General features: G+C 42.4%; 1 protein-coding gene across 2 annotated transcripts; it reads left to right on the top strand.

Moving 5' to 3' along the window:
* Nucleotides 1-220: 220 nt before the first annotated feature.
* On the top strand, nucleotides 221-24,292 carry simj (simjang). Of its 2 annotated transcripts, none has more exons than XM_064687578.1 (9): nucleotides 221-1,081; nucleotides 16,707-17,604; nucleotides 18,469-18,820; nucleotides 20,251-20,361; nucleotides 20,423-20,524; nucleotides 21,668-21,866; nucleotides 21,933-22,934; nucleotides 22,999-23,100; nucleotides 23,758-24,292. In XM_064687578.1, the coding sequence occupies exons 2-9, from the start codon at nucleotides 16,748-16,750 to the stop codon at nucleotides 23,940-23,942; spliced, it is 2,910 nt and encodes a 969-aa protein (XP_064543648.1). In that variant the 5' UTR covers nucleotides 221-1,081; nucleotides 16,707-16,747; the 3' UTR covers nucleotides 23,943-24,292. The 2 variants fall into 2 exon arrangements, with proteins under 2 accessions (XP_064543648.1, XP_064543656.1); XM_064687586.1 differs by having other exon boundaries at nucleotides 224-1,081; nucleotides 20,275-20,361.
* Nucleotides 24,293-25,276: the final 984 nt, after the last annotated feature.

Below are 25,276 nucleotides of genomic sequence, written 5' to 3'. Positions count from 1 at the left end.
AATATTCCAGCAAAATTGCAAGCAATTGTTATAATAACAGAGACTGAAACTAACAGCTGAGCCTAACAGCCCTGTTTACTCCTCACATAACATTCACGTTTACTGTTAACTAACATAAGGCATCGATACTATTGCGGCCTACTTAAACGCGAACCACCTTCGCTTACGTCGAAAATTGGTATATTTCGTATTAGCCGTTCGCGGTCACACTGCTGCATTTATTTTAAATGTATAAGCAACATTTACAAAAACAACATCGAGCGGGTTGGACGCGCTGAAACGTTGGCGGACAAAAACACCGTTTAATTATTTTACAATTACGACTTTGTTATTTGTTTACAAACAAAGCTAGCATAGCGTAAAAAAAATAACAAAATATGATAAACGCGAGTGTTTTACAGGTGTAATGCAATAAATTGCAACGGTTTCCCACAAAGTTCGTGTATGTATATATATAATTGAATATGCATGTGTTTGTTTTCGGAGCAAAGGAGTAGCAAACAAATCAAATAGCAATTAATTGTAATATTCAAATAAACAAAAGTGCAATATTTCTAATCAATTATATAAAAACCACAAAAACTATCGCGATTTGAGTGCGTGTAAAAAAGCGAGAAAAAAATCATTTTTGGAAAGCCGCAGAAGGCAGCCAAGAAGCAGAACGGCCAGCGACGACGCAGCAGCAGCGCGTTCTGCAAGTGTATTAGTGTTAAAGGCGCACAGTGTACACGCGTTTATACATACGTGCATATGTATATATAGCAGATAAATAAGCAAGCGTATATACATAAACATATATATTATATATGTATGTAGAAGCGGGCGTGCAAGTAAATAAGGCAAATTAGCAAACGCAACTGCAAAAAAGTGAAATTTCTCAAAGCACAGAAATTATACAATTTTTGTGCACTTCCTCCGTGCGGTTGTGTGCGTGTGTGTATGTGTGTGAGCTTGGAAAATTAGCATAAATTCCAAGAGGCTGGACGCCAGCGTCGCAATAGCAGCAGCGCCCACAACTACAGCAACAACAACAACAACAAGCAGCTTAACGGATTTTCTACTCTTTTTTGCTCTTTGCACGGTAAGTGTCCAAAAAAAAACTGTAAAATAACATAGCGCCAAGCATAGTCATTCCATCGACACGCTAAAATTTTCATTACGTCGAAGAAAAATTCAATATGTATGCCTTGGCGTGCCAGCCAGTACTCCCGCCGTCCGCCTTGCCCATCGCATCTGCTTCCCCTATCCAATTTAACCTCAACCGGTCTGCTGCTGCTGCTGCGGCCGGCGTCTGCGTCGCGTGTGCATGTCGTTATGTGTATGCGTGTGTGTGTGTGCTGTGTGTTGAGTTCTCGTACTAGTGTGCGCTTGTCACTCGGCTCGTTAAAAAAAACCCTCAGTCGCTGCCGCTGCTGCTGCTGCTAACTTCGACGCTTACGTCGATGTCAGCGGCTTCTTCGACACTCGCGCACATTATTTTGCAAGCTGTTGGTTAGCGTTGACTTTTTTTCGTCTCTTTTTTCTATATTGACAATTTTTACAGCTTTTACCGTGTTATTTTTTTCCGGTAGGGTAGGCGCTTGGTGTTTTCTTCTTGTTGTTGTTGTTAGGCGTGTGGCCGTCTCAGTGACGCCATGCTTAGGCGCTCGCTTTTATTATCTGCTGCTACTTTTTGTTTTCGTTTTTTGTTTCTTATATTTTCAGTTTGTCGCTTGGCTAAGTTTTTATGTTTGGTTGACGGGGTTGCCGTTATCTATATACACATTTGTGGTTGCCATATCTTAGCCTGATGTGGGTGTGTGTGGGTTCGTGTTTTGTAGGCTCTTTTGTTGGGGGGAATTGCGTGTATTTGCTTCATTATGAATGAGCATACAATGTGCGCTTTAGCACATTTGAATATTGTGTTAATGAACTTTTTGATGCAAAAAAATAAAAAAAGAAACACCGTTAATTAGTTAATTGCATTGCTTTTGCACTTGCAAGTTTCGTTAAGTGACCCTTAACGCACACACACACACACATACACGTACGCACGCATGCACTTGTTCGTCCAGCCTCACTCTCTCGCTCTACTACCTTGCCCCCTTCCACTCAAATGCTCACTCACTCGCTCGCTCTCCGTCACTCTATATCTCTTTCCCTCTCTTGAGCCAACGAACGCATTTGGCAATAGCACGAAAAGTTGCATGCTCCAAAATACGCACACACATACAAGCAATTCCCCTTGCTCGCTCTCACACACTTGGCGCTTATTATGCTGCCTGCTCACACACACACACACACACGCATGCACGCACCAGACTGTCGTTAGTTTTAAACTTATTTTTGGCGTTCTTTATGTGCTTGCATTCTCGCCGTCTCGTCTCGATGACGACCCAGACCCGCATTTTCTAGTCGTTCCGTTGAGCTGTGCGTGTGTGTGTGTGTGTCAGTGTTTGTGTACGTGTATCGGTGTCGGTATCGGTATCGTGCGTTGTATCAGTGTGTGTGTGAGAGTTAGTATTGAATATTTCTGAGCGGGGGTAGCAGCCGAAATTTCCATCGTTCAGTTTGTGCAAGTGGAGCGCACCTGTTTACCAGCCACACACACACACACACACACCAACACATCACCACATCACCTGGAGCTAACGACAAGAAACAGAAGACAGAACTAATGCAATAATTTTCCTATTTAGGTTATGAAGGTTTTTCTTCTTCTGACCCAACTACTCAACACTTGCATTGCAGTTCCGCTCTTTGGCTCCTGGGTGGAGCTGCATTCCCGGGCCGCTGGGCTCATGTCGAGCTGCCAATCACTGCTCTATGCACTTCTCTATATTGCACTTGTTATACACTAACCAAAAGCGAAAAATGGGTATAGTGGACACTCGGACACTCTCACTTCTATACAATCAACATTTTTTTGATAATTTTAATTTTAAAGCATTATTTTATTAGATTTGTGTAAATTTTCTTCACTTTTACCTGTTTCTTATCATTTGTTATTGTACTCCGAATAGAGCATTTCGCAGTCGGCTGCAACTTTGCATTTGATTTCTATTTCGTTTGCTGCAAATGCAAACGAATTGTTGAAATAACACACACACAAATACGATACTTGCACGCACACACACACACACACATACATACATACATACCTATTTCTACACAAGCTCTCTATGTGCAGAGGCTTACAAAAACAACAACAACAACAAGCAAATGCAGTTTAAAGCGCAACTAAAACTAAACAGAGAGTAGCGCCTGTGGGTGCCGTGTGGGGGGTGGGGGGTAGGGTGATTTAGGTTGTATTTTAGTGCATATGCCAGCATGTGTATATGTATTGTTGCATTTCTATGTGTGTTGAGTGGATTTGATATCAAAAGTACAGTCGCTTAGCGATGTTGTTGTATTTCATAGTTTTATATGTATGTATGATGAGTGTGTGAGTGTGTGTGTGTGTATGTGAGTACATAAATTGCATGCTCATGCTTCAATAGTTGCATGCAGCGATGCTTCGTCAAGTTACAAATATACATACACACACTCACGTATGTATGTATGAAGCTAAGCCTAAGCGCCTAACATTGTTGACAACTAAAACAAAAGCCAAAGCGGGAGAAACAGTTACACAAAATCATTGCGATCCATTTAGTGATTACATTTTCAAGCGCCAGAGCGAGAGAGCGTGATTAACAGAGAGCTCCCGGACAGCAACAAGATTTAGCAGTCACTCTCTCCACGCGACCCATGTGTATGTGTACATATGTAAGAGTCTGTGCGTGTGTGTGTGTGCGTATTTGCTAAGACTTCCTCGCGCCTGGTGTCAACTTAAACTTAATTGCACGCCAATCGTTTGTCTTTCGTTCACTTTTATCGATAACAAGTGTCAACAACTGCTGCGTTTAGTCACGATCAGGCCAGATCGCCCGAAAGTCAAGAGCAGAGGCCAAGTTGTCGCCGCTTGCTGCAACAGTGTTGCAAAGGGTCAGTGTGGCTATACACAGTGCTGCCAAGCGCTGAATTTATTGTTGACTTTTTTCAAGCTTTTTTTCTTCGGTGTTTTATTTTTATGGCCTTTTTGTTTTTTGTGTGCGCTTCGCTTAACTCTGTCAAGGCGAGAGGAGAGCGCGCGCGCGCTGCTGCTGCTGCGCTGTGCGTGTAAGCGAGGCGGCATGCTAACGTGGGTGGTGCGACTTGGCTGGGCGAGTGGGGTGGCGGGTGAGGGGCGAGGGCGTTGGGTAGCCCATTTGAGTGGGTTGATTTTGGCTGCTGTCGCGTGTTGGCGAAAAAATCGATTAAAAGACATATTTTTTTGGTATATAAATATGCTTTAATTTTGGCTTATACAAAAGTGCTAAAAGCATGAATAAAAACATTGTTGAAAATGTGTGATAAAAGTAGTTTTCTAATCAGGCAGCTTGTGGCTGAGTTGTGTGGGCGGGGGGCGTGTAGGGACCAGTGTCTCCAAAGTGTATGTATCAAAGTTTTTCGGCAGCCAACCCACAACAACAAAAGCAAACTAAACTCAGGCGGCAACGGCTGCATTAGCTAAAAGAAAGAGAGAGGGAAGGGGCGGGGGGTGGGGAGTGTCGGCTGCTCCCCCGGGGGTTGTAGTTGTAGTTGTTGTTGTTGTTGTTGTTTTTTGTGTATTGGGTAGCATTTGCGGCGTTAGTTGAAATGCAGACGTTTTTGCATTGTTGTGTAGTGGGTGGTGTCCTGTGGCTGTAAAGTGGCCCGAAACTCGGGCTACACATACAGCCACACGCCAACACACACACACACACACACACACACAGACATCCACTCACGCACACAGCCGTCGATGCAGGGTACAGCTGTGTACATGTGTACATAAAATACACACACACAAACACATCTACATTCGCATGCAAAAGCGGATACAGATAGAGATACATATACAAAACAAGGGTCTGCGGGGAGAGGGTGGGGGGGTGGGGTGGGGTTGGGTTCTGACTGTCGCTGGGCCTGGCCGAACTGCTGGCGCTTCCTTCCTCGCATAGTTCAAGTATGCATATAATATCCGGGACTCGGGACTGTCGGTGCCGAAAACGAAGCAGCTGCAATAGCACTGGGATTTCAGGGAGTTAGCGGGGGGGAGGGGGCCTGTTGCGGAGGTGGGGGGATGGGGATGGTAACAGCATCCGACAGAGGCCTACGGCGACAGCGACGCGAACAGCATTGCAGCTGATGGTTGGGGCGGGGGCGGTGCGGTGCGGGGGTGGCTTATGGGCTGTTCGCTGTGCTTGAGTGGGTTTTGTTGATGGATGCGCGGTGAGTGGGAGGGGGATGGGGTTTGGGGTGGTGCAGGGTGCGTAGGGGGCGCTGGTCGTTGTCCCTTTTTGCTTTTTGCAATAGCACAAATGTGTCGCGAGTGAGTCGAGTGGCGGGGCGTGGCGTGGCAGGAGCGGGGGCAGGGGCAGCAGCACCCACCTCTAGCCACAGGCCGCATTTAGTGGGTGGTTGCAATAGTTGCGTAATCTATGCGATGATATGCCCATTGTAGCTGTGTGTGTGTGTGTGTGTGTGTGTGTGTGTATGCTTGAACTACGACCCGTGGGCGGTTATAACGGTTGTATAGACTATAGCCCAGGCCAGGGCCCAGATCAGGGCCACGGCCCGGCTCCATACAGAAGGGGCTGGGGGACAGATTGTTTGTATGGTTAGACTGCGCCTGGCTCCATGGTTGGCTTAGAAACGCAACAACAACTACAAAAACTACAGAAACCAAATCCATACAGAAATGCAAATTCCGAATTGTAATGCACACAAATCCGAAATTGCTGCTGCAGTTTTCGGTATAGCGACATATGTATTCACATGCACACACACACACACACACAGATGCACGTGTGTCCATGGGAAGCCTTTCAAATTGAAGGGTGGCACTCACACACGCACACACACACACACCTATGTACACGTATTTGTATGCATGTGTGTAAGCTGCAGCACAGCTCGAATCAACTAGTTCGCACTTCCAATCGAAAACTTTTTTCCAACACTATAAAATACCTTTTAAATAAGATTGTGGAAATAACGGGACAAAAATCAAGCTCTCATGTGGAAACTCTGCTTTAAGCACATTGAAAACGATTTTCAAATTTAAGGAACTTGTATAACTGACTTTGGACATAGTATCCATGGATCTAAAGCTTTGCATCACATATCCCTTAAACTCCGTTCTATGTCCTTCTGCTTTAAGATCAGGTTTCTACATCTATCTTGCAATATTCTTTAAACGTTATCGATTTCCCCTATTTTCAATTAAACCCCTTTAACATATAGATCCTACATATATAACTATATCTAAAAATGCTGTTGATCCTACATACATAACTATAGCTATTAATCCCGTTGTTCTGGCAAACGCAAAGAGTTATCATCAACAATCCTCCTCGACTGTAAAACCTTTAAACCTGGAAAATCGATTAAACGAACTTTTCTTTATATCTCATTTCTCTCTATCTATCTCATATAAGAAATTAAAGAGACCCAAATTCAACCCCTTTCTATATAATTTAAAGACCTTAATGCTATGCTACTAAAACCATACTAAAGCCAACCGCTTGATGTTACCTGTGTTGCCTGTGACAGGAAATTAGTTTTAGCCACAGTTCCGGACCTAGTTGGCCATTAATATTACGAAATTTTAATGCAAATGCCGCACCAGGACAATTAGTGGCACTCCGAGTATAGAACTGCAGCAGAGGGATGGGGTGGGGTGGAGTAAGCCTGTAGAGAGGGGCAACTGGCATTCAAATATATTCGACAGAAAGCGGCGTATTAATTATGAAATAGCTACGACTAACTACTCCGGCGACTATGAATTGCAAACGCAACTGTACCTGAAGCTGTATGTTTTGGGATTGAAATGCTCGCCCGGAGGTGGGGGTGCTTGCTTGTTTGAGTGTGTGTGTGTGTGTGTGTGTGTGTGTGTGTGTGTGGAGGGGTGGTCGAGTGGGGTTTGAGGGGAAGGGGGGGGGGGGGTGTTGCGTGTAGGGTTAGCTGAATAGTGACTAGGCTACGAGAGCGCTGATGGTTTTGCATGACTGCGTGTGTTTGTGTGGGTGTGTGTGTGTGTGTGTGTAGGCGATTGTATCTGCGTGTGTGTGTGTGTGTGTGTTGGGAACTTGGCTTCGATTTTGCGCGTTTGGCAATTATGTGGACATGTGTCTTGACACCGCCTATAATATATATGTTTGTGCTGTATATATTGTATATATATACATGTGCACATACATATGTATGTACATATACAAGCATGCAGGTAGCGCGCCCATCTCACTCCCTCCTCACTCCCCCTCTCCCTCCTCCTCCTCCCCCTCCCCAACAGGCCAAACACTTACACACACACCCAAACCCGAGAGTGGTCCCTGCCATTGACGTGGCTGCTTCTTCTTTCGCCCCTGCTGCATAAAATATTTCTAGATACACATTTTCGTTAGGCCAAAAACCAAATTGCTACACTAAGAGATATCCTATAATGTGCTTTTATTTCCTTCGCCCCCCCCCCCCCCCCCCACGCTACGCAAAAATTTAAAGAGCTTTTTGAAATGGGTTTTGTAGGAGAGGTGCTTACAAGGCCAACAAATTTTATTTTTAGATGTCTTCCTCTGCCCGCTGCAAGCATTTGCTTAATTTTATTATGCCCTTTTACACTTTTTCAAAGGGTACAGCGTATGAAAAGGAACACAGAAAAAAAACCGTTACTCGACAACGGGCAACTGTAAACGTTTGCATCTGTATACGTGTGTGTGTGTGTGTGTGGGTGGGTGGGTATGAGCTGGGCGCCAGACAAAAAGGCAACTAAAGCCGTTTGCCGCTTTAAAGGCAACTTTAAAGTTTTCTTAGTGCTTTGGGTACCTAAGTAGGTACATAAGTGGGTACATATACATATACATATGTACTATGTGCATATGTATGCGTGTACTATGTATATCTACTTATAGCAAAAGTTTCGGGCTGCCTTCACTTGAAGTAACTTGTCGAAGCTTTTGGTGGTTGACGTTTGTGGCTGCGCGAAGGAGGCGAAGGCGGCGAACCAAAATCCCTCACAGCTGTCAAAAAATACAAAAGCAACAACAGCAACAACAACTGTAAGCAGCAGACGGCGTTGCCACTTTGGCTGCTCATTTTCAATATGTCTACGGGCATTGCATTGCGACGCTTTTTGCTTACGTTATTTTATTATTGTTTATGTAGTTATATTTTGTGCTGCTTTAATTGCCCTTGCGAACACACACACGTGCAGAAAAACCAATATGCCTATGCTTTTCACGCTCACGCACACACTCTCACTTAGAACTTATTCTTTTGGCGCTCTCGTGCTCACTCTTTCTCTCCCACGGTTCAAAGTATCTGCTAATTTATGCACGTTGTTCGGTTTTTGGTGTCTGTGCACAACTTTTTTGATTGCCCATTTTATACTCAATTCAATATTTTTTTCTACATGCTTGTATGTATACGTATGCGTGTGTTTGTTTATGCGTGTGCTGCTCTCATTTTGTAGCGTGATATTAAATTTTACAGCAATTTTTTTGGCATTGCTGCTGCTGCAGTTGCCTAGTCAAAGTCAATGTGGAAGCAGCCACTGCTCAATTTCATTTAGTTTATTTTTTGTACTCTCTTCTTACGCTCGCTCGCTCTCTCTCTCTCTCGCCGTCTCTGTCTGTCTTCTATTCGTACGCTTGCCTTTTCGCTTGAGGCAATTGACCGTTTAAATGAGTCGATGTTGTTGTAGATGCTGTTGGCATGTTGAATATTTTCTTATTTGGTTTTACTTTTTTATACACCGTTCATCTCACTAAAGCTGAACGAAACCCTTTACCTTTGTTTTGTGCGGGTAGCCACACAGTGTAGAGATAGTGTTGCCACTTTATTTTCAGCGTAGACAAGTTTCAAGTGGAATTGCCATGCAGTTGCCTTTGTTGTTGTTCTTGTTGTTGTTGCTCGTGTTACTTCCTTGTTTCTGTCATTCTCAACTTTGTATGTATGTTTGTACATATATGTATGTGTGTATGCTTATGTAACTGCCTCGCGGTTTGTTCGCCAGGCAAAGAATGCGCAAGAAACCAGACAGAGCCCCTCACATAAATACATTTATAATTTATATATGTATGTATATGTGTATTGATATATGAACATATACATATGTACATATATAAGATTTTGATTGTGCATGTGTGTGGCGCTTTTTACATAACTATTTATGCATGTATATAAGCAATCGGTGCGCTTTACATTCTTTTGCATTGATCTTTTCCTTCTTCTTCTTTTTTTGGTAAGTTTTCATGGTCGCCGCGCGCTGACTTTGGCTAATTATGATTATCACAGCAACAACAACAACAACTGCAGCAGCAGCATGTCAATTTACTCAATCGGGTATCTTCTTCTTCGGACAATTTCATGCAAAAACAAAAGCAACAGCAGCACAAAAAGTGGCAAAGCTGCTTTTTGTTGCTGTTTTCTTTTTCGGCTTACCTTTTTACCTGTTTACTTTGGCATCTCGCTCGCACACACAGCAAACGCTGCCCATTGTACACGTATACGCGCACACATTCAGCTATATGCTCACACACACACACACACATGCATGCAAACGCACACAAAAGTAAACACGCGCGCGCTGGTTACACGTCATTAAGTGCAAAATAAGAACAGCGCATAAAAACACCGTACAATAAACTAGCATGTATCAGTTATTTTCCTTTATTTCGTTCAGTAGTAGAAAGTGCTAAAGCAGGCTGTCAATTTATGTATGTACATATACTTACCGTTAGCTATTAAAATTGCTTGTTGGCGTTGGTCAACACTAAATCTTTTAATGCAAACATGCATTAAACTAATAAACAGTCGTAAATCTTCAGTGATTCATTTGGTTGCCAATCAACAGCAGCAGCAGCAGCAGCAGAATCGGCTCTTTAAAGCAGCTGTGTGAACAGAATGCATAGTACATACATATATGTATATGCATACATACATACGCATGTACGTATTTAAAAGTACCCTATGTACATATATACATTGTATGCCTATGTATTAAACGTAGTCGCTTATCAGCAAAAGCGCTAGAAAAAATGTTTTCTCTTTTCGTTGTCATTTATTTTTATATGCTATGCGTATACATACATACATATAAGCAAGTATATAGGCGTGCATGTGTGTGTGTGTGTGCATACATTTGACATGCATTTAGCAGTGAAAAAACGCGTGCAAAGCTATTATTACAGGTGACACACACACGCAGACATTAGAATATGTGCACATGTGAGTGTGTTGGTGCGTGCCCTTTTTGGATTTCTTTAGTTCAAGGCTAAAAATGTCATAATTTATTTCCAAAAACAGTTTGACCAACGCCTAATGCACAAGTCTGTGCATATGTATGTATGTATACATGTATGAATTAAGTACATACGTATAAACGTGAATGTGCAGTTATAGTTTAACAGGCACTGAAGGCCACTTTAATTGCTAATGAAATTGAAATCTTTCGCTGAGAATTGAATGAATTTCTGTTTTCTATTTTCTTACCTTTTTGGCACTTATCGTGTCGCATTTTTATAAATGTCAAAAGTGTATGTGTGTGTGTACATATATATGTATATAAGTGTATGTGTGTGTGTGTGTGTGTAAGAGTATCGGCTAACTGGTTTTGTTATTCTTTTGCTTTTTTGTTGGGCGGCCGCTGCCGCTGTGTCAGGGCAAGCGACGCTGACTGCGCTGCTTGCGTCGCTGCTTACCTTTTACGTGTTACTTTTTGGGGTTATTCTTAACAAGAGGTAGTGGTGCGAGGAGAAGATCGTCTCATTTTCATGTAGCATTCAATTTGCTTCTTTTTTTTTTATTATTCCTTTTATTTATTTATTTTTTCTTGATGTTTTGCCAACAATAAAAGCAAAAACGAAAGGTAAAGCGCAAAGCCTAAAAATAGCCAAAGCATAGCAACGACGTTGACTGCGACTGCGACGCGTTGGTAATTTGCTTGATTAAGTGGAATTTTTCGACCCACAAAAAAAAGTATTGAAATGCAGCCATGCAAAAACCGTTAACAAAAGGTTTACTCTCAGTAAAGCCTAAAAAAAAAATTAACAGAAAATTACACCAACTGCAATCACATATACACATACAGTCATATGCATATACGTGCAATAAATAGATTGTTGCCTTGTCGATTTTATGTTTGCTATTGCGTTTTTATGTGTTTTTACTTTTTCGCTGAATCTTGTTGTTGCTAGTGTGGAGGAGACTAACAGAGGCCAGGCAGGCAGGCAGGCAGAAATACATACATACATATAAGCACACATACATGCACGCAAAGAAGCACGGTTGGATAGACAAAAGCAACGAGACGAGCGCAGCGCGCACTCTGCTTATGTACTAAAGTCGAACCCATACCATGTGTGTGTGTATGAGTGAGAGCAACGCGAGTGTGAGTGAAATATATGTGCATATGTACACACTCCGCTGGCTTATATACAACAATAATAATAACAACAAGAAACAGAGCAAAAAGACAGCGAGAAGAGCTTTACAAGCAGCTGAGCTGCGCTTTTGCCTATGAGTGTGTGTATGTATATATGTGTATGCGTCATATGCATGTATGAGTGTGTATATTAAGCAAATATGAAAATTGTCATTGTAAAATTGTGAAATTCGGCTGTCATTGAAATGTGATGTCTCAAATTGCATGTTCTTAGCCAAATTGTAATATCTTTATCTACATCATTATGTACATATATATAAATGCATATGAATATTTACATATGTATGTATACAAACAGTCTGGCAACTTTAAGCATAACTGTTTGTTGATGCCTCTTCTTTGGGCTTTGTGCATAAAACCGTTTTATCAGCAGCATCACTTTTATTTCTCTTACCGTCTCTACATGAAACAAAGTAAAAATAAAACTAACAGCAACAACAATTTAAACCAGTTTGAAAGCTATTCTGCTGTGTTGTTGCTATGCCTATGCACATGTACATACATACATATGTATGTATGTATGTGCGCATGTAGTTACTTATGTACACATGCATTTATTTAGTTTGCGAATCGGTCAGCCTTAACAGAGCTGGCAGAACCATCTGCCAAAACAGCTGTAAAGTTGCTAGGCCCAGACCCAATTCCATTCGATTCCACCCCCCTCCGTCGTAGCCACTTGCCAATTACTCAGCGCTGCCATAAAAGACAGTGCAAATATGTGTGTCCAGCGATAAGCAGCAAATCCGCACATACAACAACAATAACAACACATTAGTTTTTATATACTTGCATACATATACACACATTTCTAGTTGGCGTAGCAGCGCTGTCGCCGTGACGTCGGCAGAGGCCAACGACTACTGGTAGCGGCAGAAGCAGCGACGTCGCGCCGATTTTTCGTTTGTAGTGCGCGCAATTAATTTGTGTTAAGTTGTTGTTGCTGTTTTTGTACGTAACCCATTTTCTAGAAATGTATTTATATACTTACAAACGTACACATAAACTTATTATTTTTGTGCAGCAATTTCCCAAAGCTTATCCTTATCGGTGCTATTAATAAACAAGCGAGACATAATTATGTACTTACATATATGTACATACATATATGTATGCATGTATAAGTTCATACATAGCTTTGTATGTGGAGAGATTTGAATTAGCTCACATCTTCATACATTATATGTAACTGTATTAATAGATTAGAATGACTTAACACTTTTGTGTCATACATTCTTTTTTACTTATATACATATGTAAATGAGCGTAGATAAAGCTTCGTGTTAATTATGACTCTTAATTCTTGTTTGTAAATTAGGCGAGGAGTTGCCACTCCGTTTAAATGTTGTCGGCTGTTAAGCAGCTGCTAATAGTCGAGCGTTGACGTCACTAATAAATTTGAACATTCACAAGGCGCAGCTTAGATTTATGCGCCAGTGCATTTTGCAAGCTGCCTACACCCTACCACCACCAATACACAGGCCAACCCCCCAACCCCAACCCACCATGGGGACGATGATGGTGATGGTGAGTTAATACATATGTACAATGGGCCATGTACAACAAGTCGGCCGCTCTCGCTCACTCGCACGCGCTCTCTGCGACAGCAGCAGCCCACCGCTTTGCTCCTCTCTTCCGTTTGCCGTTGCTTATGTACATACAATGGCAGGCCATAAGATATGCGCATTTCTTATACGAGTATATATGTATGTATGCATGTACCTACTTATGTATATTTGTATGTTTGTTTATTTGTCAGTTTGTGTGCGAAGCTGCTGCGACTTGTTTTGATAATTTTTTTCATTTTATTGAAATGAATTGAATTATTTTGCGTATATCGCAAAAATTAAGGGAATCGAAATTGGAGTAGGGACTGCTCTTAGGGTTTTTCGGATTAGCCATGGCGTGGGTCACTTGACTTGTATGCAAATCAATAGGTCCGGGCGTAGTTAAGGTGCACTGTGGGTGTATGTATAAAGATATATATGGGTGTGTGTGTGTGTGCGTTTGTGTGCATGGGGTGGCCAGACAGTTTTCAGTGCACCCCCACCCACAACCCTAGCCCTACCACTCTACTACTCCCAATTCGGTCGCCAACTGCCGCCGTCTGCCCGCCACTCTCATTTTGCTGTTTGGCTTTGGCTTTGGGCTCGCGTGTGTGTGCGACGCGCGCTCTCTCTTCTGTCTTGCTCTCTCTCTACGTCGGCTGCTGCTGCTGCTGCTCACCGCAGCCGCACTCAAACACATTTTGCTTGTTGGTTGCTCTTCGCTTTTGTTTGTGTTGTTGTTGTTGGTGCTGCTGCTCGCTGCGCTATGTACACAACTGTACTTTTGATTTAACCTTATTTCTTTGCTTTTTTGCGTTTGTGTGTGTCGTTGTTGTTATTGCTCGTTAGTTGTGGCATTGCTGTTGTTGTTGTTGTTGTTGCCGCCGTTATCGCCTGAGATGACTCTAATAGTACTTGAGCCTTCACTCGACTCCCAACGACTCGGAGTCAAGGCTGTCCTTCTGGTTCGCTGTCGCTTATCGACGGTCAGTTATCTTGCTTTTAGTTCTAACGTCCGTTCGCCGTTTGTCTGCTTTGACATTTTCTACGGGCAGGTGCCAACGTCCGTTAGCTTTAAACTTGAACTTGACTGTTGCATATACAGCAAAATCTCCCTTAAGCGGATACCTCTTCCAGTTCAAAGATATGCCCATACATATTCATATAAACATGTGTTTATTATAAATAAAAACTTGATTTCAATTTTCAAGTTTAAAAATAAATAAATAAAAATAATTGACCTGCCAAAGGAGGCAGCACTCCGTTAGTAGAGCTTTCACTGAACATACGCGGACATGTGTATGTGTGCAGATCCTATTGACATACATATACACGCACGCACACACACACACACACACGCAGGCTTGCACACAGCTAAGCTTAAAGCGCTAATTGAAACACATTTAGCGCGCTATTAAACACAATTATAACCACACTGAATGCCAACAAAAGTCAACGGCAACAAATCGATATACGACTTTTTTCTAGCGGGGCGAATGTACACCCAATGTCAGGCATATAAAATGCCGGTATTGTATTTATATAAACATTATTAAGAGCAGCTATAAAAAAATTTTAAATGTTTGGATTTTGTTTTTTCTTTTTTAATTTGAAACAAAATGCGGACAAGAATCATTAAACAGTAAACACACACACATACATACATACATACATGCTGTTATTCTCACGCTCACAGTGGAGCAGCGCTCGTAAACTGCGTGTGAAAATGACAAGTTAAACTAAAAATAGTAATTAACTAGGCGCTGCATTAGCTTATTATTATAAATTCGAATTAATAAGTGTAATACCAAGAAGTGAAATCATAATGGCAAAGCACAATTTGATTGTCTGAATGCCTGTTGCATTCGCAGCGCTGTATTTTACCACTGTACGGCGGCGGCATTCGCTCTCAAGCAGCAATCTGATGACGACACAAGTGTGGAAAGTAACGAGACATTGCCGACAGCTGCTTTGGGGGGAAAAAACGAACGAGTGAGCCATGTGTGCATGTATGTATGTGTGTAACACAGCGTATGTGCTTGTGTGCGGCTGCCAACTTTCAAAGCGAGTTAATTTATAGCACGTTGGGGACATTGTTGGCCAAACAAAAACAGAAACACACACATGCATACAGCATATAGTGTTTTGCTCGCGTTCTCATCGTGTGTTTATATTATGTTTGATTCGCTTTTCTTTCTTGCGCCACATTTTTTTGTTGAGGTCGTCTCACGGCGTCTAAGCTCAGCTCAGTAAGCGTTGCCACCCGATGCAAAGCCGCCGCCGTCGCGGTTGTGTGTGTGTGTGTGTGTTTGTTTGCGGCTGCATTAATTTCATTTTAATTGGGCTATTTATTGTTTGTATAGTTTTTGCTTGTGTATATTGCTGTTTATTGGCTTTGCTTGCCATGTGACAAGGGGCAGGTGCAATGTTGTTGTTTCAAATATATCTATGTCCGTACATATGTATATGTGCATTTGTTGAAAAGTTTATTCACCTCGCGCTCTCACGTGTCTTTGGCTTGTGCATGTGTGTGTGTGTGTTGTGCTTTGACTCTGCTAGTTCTGCAGTGTTGCCACTAAACATTAAGCAATTTGCATCTCCTCTCTCTCTCTTCCCCTCTCTCTTTGTCTACCTGCTGGCCCGCTGGCCACTTTGTTTCCATGTAAATTTTCTCGTAGCAGCCGCGCATTATTGTATGCGAAAATTTGATAAAACGAAAACGTGACTTGCTTGCTGAGGCAAACGCCAATCCGAAATCCAAATGAATGCTATGCCACACACACACACACACACAAACACATGCATAAATGTATGTATGTATGTGTGTGTGTATCTGCGATAAAATCTGGCTGGCTTGCGATTTAGTGCAGCTTTCCTTTTGCTTCTGTCGACACAGAAGCCAGCAACAACTCGGGGCTATCAGTTGACTCAACAAGGTCGTCGCCTAAATGAATTGAAATCAGGATATCTTCATTATTTCCTTACGCCAGCAAAAAAACGGAGATATTGCCAACAAACCGTTAAGCTATTAAGGGTTAGAGTCTGATTTCCGCTTGCAAAGTGAATGACAAAATAAAAAAAGGTAACAAACGGTATCGCTCACCATGCAGCAACCCTTAGCAAGGGGCACAAACGGTAGCCCACTCTAAAGTGCAGTAGACACTCGATAAAAGGAACCACATGGCGCAATTCTCTCTCTCTCAACTGCACCCAAACCTGGTCGAAAAGAGTTGGCCTGATTTTTGGGGGTGACTTTAAAACTGTAAGCCTGTGGCAGGGACTGTCAAACTGTAACTTAGAAGTAATCGATTTTTGGGATCTTAGGCTTGATTTTTTCTTATATGAGATGATATACAAAAGTCTTTTATATATAGAAGGAGGCAGGGAAAAGGCAAATATATAATTTTTATAAAACAATATGCCCTTCCCTTTTCATTTGTCTGTGCACTATGCCGAATGTTTACTGTAGTCTCAACCGCTCAGAGACACAAATATGTGCAAAGAAAAAGAAACACCTCAAATTCAGCTAAAATAAATAATGATAAAAATTACATCTACCTTATACAATCTGTTGTGGTGCACTATATCGAATGCGCACTGTAGTCTGTAGCGCAGACATACACACTCATATAAATATATATATATATCAAGTAAATGACCGTGTTTTTCTGTTACAGTTAGGTCAAGATACGACATCACGACGACGCGACGCGCGAAAATGGCCAAAATGGAGGTCGACGACGTGGTCGACTTGAGTCTGAGTTCTGGCCGTGATCCGGCGCTGACCATAACACCGGCTCCATCACCGGCGCCGGCGGCGCTCAGCAGCCGCGATCTGCGCGCCTTAACAGCCAACAATACGGGGCTGACCATAACGCCAGCTCCGGGACCCACAACGGCGGCAGCAGGAGGAGCCTCCGCCACGGGCAACAGCAGCGAGAGCAGCAATGCCGCCGTCGCCAACAACAACAGCAGCACAAACAGCAGCAGCAACAACAACAACAATAACAACAACAACAGCAGCAACAGCGACGTCGCGTTAACAGGCAGCGGCGCTGGCGGCGGCGCAGGCAGCGGGAGCGGGAGCGGCAGCAGCGCCCAGGATGAGAATAAAGTACAACGCCGCGTGCTGCGGCCACGCACCGAACCCAAATCGTATGCCGAGGCGCCGGATATTGTCCTGCTGCCAGCACGGACAAATGGGAGGCAGCAGAACGGCAACATCGATTCGGAGACGGACGATGAGGAGATGCCGCCATATGTGCCCATCAAGGAGCTGACGCACGCCGAGCTCAAGGAGCGTGAGAAGAGTTTGCGCAAGCTGCGTCAGGATCTGCGCAACGAGGAGACCAAGCTGATGCTACTCAAGAAGCTGAAGCAGTCGCAGCAGGTCATGAAGGAGAATCTGGTCGTTACGCCCACCAGTGTCTCGCCCAACAATCCGCTGGCCGCGATACCCAGCGCCCTCACGGCCAAGGGGTCGCTCAGTGTTACGCCCACCTCAGCGTTACCCATGCCCGCCCACAGCAAAGGGCGGAGCAGTTTGGGTGGCGGGGCGGCTGCCGTTAGCATAAGGTGAGTTGCGGGCAATCGCTAGGCCTATCGATAGTATCGATAAGTTGGACAAACGTATGTAATATGTAAAAAATGAGAAGAGTCTATGAAGTTAATATATATATTCTTGAATCACCAGCGAATCGATTTAGTTATATGCTGCTCTCACTTTGTATAAACGCATCTCAGATTGAACACAGAAGCAGCTGTTTTTAAAAATCGATAAATATCGATTTCCAGCTAGCCCCATTTGACATGTGCGCTTTGTTTATCGTACAGCGTGAGCATACATATTTTCGACCCGTTTTTCCTGATATCGATGCCAAATTTTTCAAACTATTTACTTTTGATTTAATTTTTCAAAAATCGATAAATATCGATTTCCAGCTAGCCCTTTCTCACACTTGTAAGATGTATGTCACAAATGAGAAGAGTCTATAAATTTTATACGTATATACTTGATTTACCTCCAAATCGTTTTAAATAGATGCTTCTGTCACTTTGTATAAACGCATTTCAGATTGAACACAGAAGCCGTTGTTTTTTAAAAATCGATAAATATCGATTTGCAGCTAGGCCTTTTCGACATATTCATTAGTTATTATACATGTGCATATTTTCGACCCGTTTTCCTGAAAACTTTGCCAAATTTGGCAAATTAATAACCCAGTTTTTCAAAAATCGATAAATATCGATTACCAGTTAGCCCTTTTTGACATATACATAGGTTTTATCGTACAACATGTGCATATTTTCAACCTTTTCCCAAAATCGATTCAAGAAATTATTGACTCAGTATTTTTTTAAATCGATAAATATCGATTACCAGCTACGCCTTTATACGGAAATACTTAATAACCGTGATTTTTCTCTTGCTCTTCCCAGCGCCAGCAACAGCCGCAACATGAGCTCGTCGGCTGCGACGGCAGCCGCTGTCGCCGCGGCCGCAGCAGCGCTCTCCGGCTCCGGATCGCAGCGCGGCAGCAGCAGCATCATCGGCAGCAACAGCAGCAACAGCGGCAGCGGCAGCAGCAACAACTCGATACTCCCGCCACCTAGATCCTCGCTGGCCGCGGGCACGACGCTGGCCGCCGGCACAACAATAACGCCTGCCACGAACAGTTCGCATCGGTCGAGCGTGCTGCCGCCGCGTACGAATCTGCCGAATCTCACGATAACGCCCTCGGTGACCATAACGCCAACGTCGGCGCCGCCTTCCAGCCTGAAAGCACGCAATGTGAGTTATTGTAATGTCATCGTTGCCGTAAGCGCCGAGTTTTTCCACCATTATCTATAATCCACAAATGATATTCCATGCACCAAACTCTGCACTCTGCACATCCACGAAAAACAAAAAGAAACAAAAAACAAACAAGACATTAACAAATATTATTTAATTTTGTTACTCGATTGGATTTGTGTTTGAATTTCCATATGCACAAAATACTCATGAGTGTGACTTAAGCGAGTAACTGTTAACTTTTTAAAAAATAGACATTTTTCCTGATGGAGATTTTTCCTACAAGCTAAAAGACATAGTAGTATTCCTTAGTACTTCGTTTTAGCTTCAAAATGGAACTCGTCTTTTTTTTTATCTTGAGAAACCAACATTTATGACTGATCGATCCCAAGATAACTCACTCCGATCCGTAGTATCCGACAGTTGTTACCCAAATGTTAGATTCGAAATGGGATTAAAATATGATATCCTAACTTAATCAATCCCAAGATAGCTCACTCCGATCCGCGTAACTTTTCTAGCTGTACTACCTGCAGCAAAAAGCATTTTAGAACACTTTCACGCCAGATTCTAATAAAACTCCAGTGTTGTAAAGCACACAATAAAATAATAATTGACCCAAAGAGAACAGTTTTAGTTTTAAAAGTATTTAATTCTGTAGTTTTTTGATTTCTCAACGCCTTCTAACACTTAATACTCACACCTTGCTGCCACAGACAATAAGCTTTTTTCAGGAAGAGAAGTTCTATTTTTTTTGTATAGAGAATTGCCGTAAAATTACTTGAAGAGCGTCAAACTACGCTCGATCTTTAGTCTAGTAGTTAAACAGCCTAGTAGAGTCAGAATAACGGCAAAAGACTAAGTAACACTCATGATTAATCAAAATTATTGCACAAAACTCCCGCTTACCAACACTAAACACTAAACTAACAGCATTTGAATTATCGAACTTTAGAGCTTTCGTTCATTTACTTTAATCGAATCGAACTATCGAATTGCAGTTCGATAATTCAGCACACACACAACACGTTTTGCAACACTGAACACAACCTGTCAAAACGCTGCTGTTGCGTAGCCTGCTCGCTTGTATTTCAAAAACAAAAAAAAACAAAAGAAAAACAAAAATAAAAGAAATTATAATTAATAATAATAAGTTAAATTCGAGTAGGCTGCGCCGTGTCAGCCGTAGCCCATTGTCAGCTATATTTTTACCTTTTACATAGCCCAAAATTTAGTTGAATCCAAAGCGCAAACGCTTTTGTACCTTGTTAAGAGAAAAGAAAAAAAGAAAAGAGAGAGAGAAATTATTTTTTGGTCACAGCAAACTGCAAACCTTGAAACGCAACTCTAATTATTGTTCCACATTCTTATGCTAAAATTTCATAAATAAACAAAAAAAAAATAAAAACCAATTGCCAAACATGCAGCCTAATATTTCGGATAATTCGAAGGTACCTGGGACCATTAGCAATTCCGTATCCATAACGCCGGCGCCACCGCTCCAACAAACGCATCAGAGTCAGCTCAACGATTTAAAGGTAAGCGTTTTCTAAATTGCAATGCCTCACAGATTATTCAATTGCAATTTTTTTTTTTCAGAATGAACGCGGCGCAACTCGTGAGGAGACGCAGACGCCCGCCCAGCGTCAGGCTGCCGCCAAAATGGCGCTGCGCAAGCAGCTGGAAAAGACTTTGCTACAGGTAAGCGTGTCTCCCAATCATACAGGTTCAGGGTACAGGTACTTTAGTTGTGCCTTTGGGCTTGTAATAGTCGGAGGGATTATCGATCAGACGTCTAGATCGAGTAGATTTGGTATGCAGCATTCTCAGGGACTAGTAAAAGTTAGAAGTTCTTTCAATATGATCCTTGGGTAACTGTCTTTTTTACAACATCGATATATATCGATTTATAGCTACGTTTTTGGAAACTATAAGTTCTTCGGTCGTTTAGATCGAGTAGATATAGAACGCAGCATTCTCAGGGACTAGTAAAAGTGAGAAAATTTTGGATATATGAGCTTTTATATAACCCAGGTAACTCAATTTTTTTCTAACATCGATAATTATCGATTTCTAGCCACGTTTCTGAAAACAAATAAGTTCTTCGGTCGCTTAGATCGAGTAGATATAGAAGGCAGCATTGTCAGGGAATAGTAAAAAAAAATTTATTGAATAAGAGCCTCAGCTCAGTTTATTTTACAAAATCGATATATATCGATTTCTAGCCACTTTATGGAAACTAAGTTTTTCAGTCGTCTAGATCGAGTAGATGTAGTATGCATCATTCTCAGGAACAAGTAAAAGCTAAAAAAAATGTGAAATATGAGCCTTTGTGAGTTACATACTAAATCGATATATATCGATTTATAGCTACGTTTTTGGAAATTATAATTTAAGATCTTCAGTCGTTTAGATCGAGTGGATATGGAAGGAATCATTCTCAGAGACTAGTAAAAGTGAGGAAATATTTAAATATGAGCCTTTTTTCCAGCTATCGATTACTCAGTTTTTTTTTTTACAAAATCGATATATATCGATTTCTAGTCAGGATTTTTGGTAACTATAATTTCGCACAAGTCAGATTTACTTCAATCGTCGACTAATCAACGATTAATATCGATCTAGTTTCTGATCGAAGCTTATAGATGAGATTATTAAAGAGTTAAGCACACCAATTTGGGCAAATAGATTACCATGTAGTAGCATGCCCTGATCATGAATAAGTATCTCCTAATCGGACTACAGAATTTATAGTTGCTAATATTGGAATTTCTAGATTTTAGCTCCTTTATCTGTTGTTTCCGCTTGAAGCTTATAACATCTTTTTGTGTTCATCTTTCGTAGATACCGCCACCAAAGCCGCCACCACCAGAAATGCACTTTATACCGAATCCGAGCAACACGGACTTTGTCTATCTGCTTGGCCTGGAGACAGTCGTCGATTATTTGACAGTCAATAAGAAAGCGAACGCCGTGGCAGCGCCCTTCCGCTGTGCCCAGTGCAAGATCGACTTCACGCCCGTCTGGAAGTGGGAGAAACAAAGTGAGCACAGCCAAATAGATAACATTTCTATTATACAGACAATAACATATTTCATTCTATTCGCAGCCAATAAAGAGGCCAAGGTCATATGCGAGCAGTGCGTCACGTCGAATGTGAAGAAGGCCCTGAAGGCGGAGCACACGAATCGACTGAAGCAGGCGTTTGTGAAGGCGCTGCAGCAGGAGCAGGAGATCGAGCAGCGTCTGGCCAGCCAGAGCAGTCCGTCGCCCGTCGAGGCGCATGCCGCCTCGAACAATGCCACCAGCGTTGCACTTTCCGCCGTCTCCTCCGCTCATCAGCAGCATCAACAGCAGCATCAACATCAGCATCAGCAGGCGCTGCAGCGTGAACGGGAGCGGGAACAGCGCGAACAGCTGCAGGCGTCGCACGCTTCGGCGGCTGCTGCTTTGGTCAATTTGCCGCCATCGGTTACCGTTATACCAACCAAATGCCAGACACCGACGCCAGCGCCACGCCCGACGCCGCCGCCACCGCCAGCCACACAAAGCCAGCCGACGCCGCCGCCGCCGCTGCCGACGGCCAGCAGCACACCACGTTCCTCGCGTGCCGCTGCCACAGCGGCAGCAGCGGCCATTGCTGCACAGCAGGCGGGCATACTCAGTCCGGGACCAGCGGCGGCGCATCACCATGAGGCCAACACCTCAGCGACTGGGCGCTCCTCGCGCGCCGAACGCGACCATCACCACCATCAACAGCAGCAGCAGCAGCAACAACAACAGCAGCAGCAGCACCAACAGCAGCAGCAGCAGCAGCAGCAGCGGGATCAGCAGCGCGAGCAGCAGCAGCAGCAGGCGCAGAGCTATGACAAGTATTCGGCGGCAACGCTGGCAGCGGCAGCGCATCTCAGTGCGCTGGGCGGCATGGGCGGCCTGAATATCAACAATCTGGCCAGTTTGGGTAATCTCAATCAGCTGGGCAATCTGGCGGCACTCGGCGGATTGGGCAACTTTGGCGGCGCCTCGACGGCAGCCAACAATCCGGCGGCAGCCCTGGGCAACGCCTCGCCAGCCGCTGCCATGCAGGCCTTTCAGCAGCAGCTCTTCAGAGGTTTGTCTCCCACCTATTAAATAGCAATAATTTTATATATTTAATTTGTTTGATTTGCTTGCAGCACTCGGCCAGGGCCTGGGCGGCAATCCGCAGCACATGATGCAATTTGCGCCACTTCTCTACACCTACCAAATGGCCATGGCGCAGGCGGCCCAAGTGGCAGGTGAGTTAGGATCAAAATCAGTTAGGATGCAAGGATTCTAAACAATTAGCAGTTTAACAGAAGCTGATAACAGCTGTTAAAGATGGCAGTCAACAGGCATTCATATGGTGCTGTTAAGAGAAGCTGATAACAGCTGTTACATACGGCAGTTAACAGGCATACAAATGGGCAGCCATCAGGATTAGCTAGACAATGAACAGTTTAAAGCCAGTCTTAACATTGTATTACCAGAAGCTGATAACAGCTGTTAAATACGGCAGTTAACTGAATAACATATGGGCAACCATCAGGATTAGCTGAACAGTTATCAGTTTAACATTATGTTAATAGAAGCTGAAAACAGCTGTTAAATATGGCAGTTAACAGGCGTTCACCATGGAAAGCCTCAGGGCCCCGCACGGACTTCTATATAAGGAAAATCGTATTCAAATTGAGTGACTTTTGCTGTTCATTGTATTAAGTATAGACTAAAAGCTAGAAGCTAGAAATAATATGAAGGGTTTTTAACATATTGAGATAATTGAAAGAGAGCTAACTAATCTTTTCATATTGCAGTCAAATTATTGTCTCAGTATAGTTTAATTTTGGCAGTATGTTAAATTTCATAAACAATATAAATCGAAGATATTTCTAATCTTCTATTTCTTGCCGGCACAGCTTTCAACAACAACAACAAGAAGAGCAGCTCCGCGTCCAGCTCATCGAAGAACTCGAGCAATGCGACCAGCTTGGCGGACATACAGCGGGCGGCGGAGCTGCAGCGGCAATATCTGCTAGAGATGATACCGCCACAGCAGCCGAGCGGACCCAGCGGCAGTCGCCAGAACAATTGGAAGGCCTAAGGAGGAAGAGGCTCTACATAGCAACAGCAACAGCAACTGCAACTGCAACAACAACAACTATAACTTACTAACTTTATAATTTTCTTGATTAGGTAATTTTATAATTTACGCAAGCAAACATAATGTACACGTAAATTGATTATTCTATTTGTAAACAATAATTATTACATAATTAATTATACATAATTATACACAAAGAAAGTAACAACAAAATGCGCATCGGCAACGTAATTGTTAGTAGTTTCCTTTTCTGTTAATACTTGTCGTGTTTCTCATTTTCAAACAACAACAACAACAACAAACAACAATTAATTAACTACAATTAACAATAGCAATTCACAAAAACAAAAGGAAGATAAACATAACCGAATGAACATTTTTAAGCTCCTATAGTAATTGCATATACACATTACATATATGAATAATTCATGATTGTAGTTCGTAAGAAAGATAGCCCCGTTTTTGAAGGGCCAGCCGACCGCCTCCTCTCCTTTATTCCCAGCTGCCGCCCCCCCTTCCCCCCTCCCTCCCCTGAAACTCAGTTCTTTGGGGTTGTACAAGTTTAGTTTGTAGCTTTTGTGGCTAAAAACACATTTAAATATAAAAAAATATATATATATACAAATATTTTGTAATCAATTTTAACATACGCATTAGTTTTAGTTGTATACAAATTTTTAGGGCTCTAATAAATTGCAGCAACAATTGCACAATAATTTTACTTTGCCGGAATATAAAACATTTCATAAATACCATTTAATAATTATTCACTAGACTCAATTTATGATGTTACAATAGAAACTCCCATTTTCCAACACGATAGTACTGTTATTTAGTTGATTTTTAACTCGTTAAAACAGAACCACATTAACATTATGCATCGAAAGCTCAAAACCTATAACATTTGTACATAAAATATCCACACATATATATATATATATATATAATATACATCCCAAAAAAAATACCAAGACAAGACCGAAGGATATCCGAAATGTTTAGAAATTTTCAAAGATTTGGAAAATGTATTGAAAGAGAGAACAAGCTAAAAGTATAGAGCACGTAATATTGACTGAAAATTAGCGTATTTTGTAGTATCTCGAGCAAATGCAGCAGCTTGCATGGATATATAATTGATATATAATTCGAAATTAGTCACATTTTCGGCAGATAGGCTTAATATAAACCATATATGGAACGGGAACGGGAACGGGAACAGGAACAGGAACAGGAACAGGATGAAGATTATATTCAGGCAAATCATTCGGAACACACAAACCTAAATTCATTTTTGGGCATGCGAAATCAAATTGTGATCAAAAAATAAAAACGTA

Source organism: Drosophila montana, unplaced genomic scaffold (genome assembly GCF_035044405.1).
Source record: "Drosophila montana isolate Dmon_TW-CO22-7 unplaced genomic scaffold, ASM3504440v1 contig_1455_1, whole genome shotgun sequence".
NCBI classification, from domain to species: domain Eukaryota; kingdom Metazoa; phylum Arthropoda; class Insecta; order Diptera; family Drosophilidae; genus Drosophila; species Drosophila montana.
This window is presented reverse-complemented; position numbering and strand designations above follow the sequence as displayed.

Excerpts from the sequence above, each read along its gene's own strand:
- simj (XM_064687578.1), top strand. The coding sequence starts at position 16,748 with ATGGCCAAAATGGAGGTCGACGACGTGGTCGACTTGAGTCTGAGTTCT. Across the intron at positions 20,525-21,667 it reads TGGAAAAGACTTTGCTACAG|ATACCGCCACCAAAGCCGCC; the intron begins GTAAGCGTGTCT and ends CATCTTTCGTAG. Across the intron at positions 23,101-23,757 it reads GCAGGCGGCCCAAGTGGCAG|CTTTCAACAACAACAACAAG; the intron begins GTGAGTTAGGAT and ends TTGCCGGCACAG.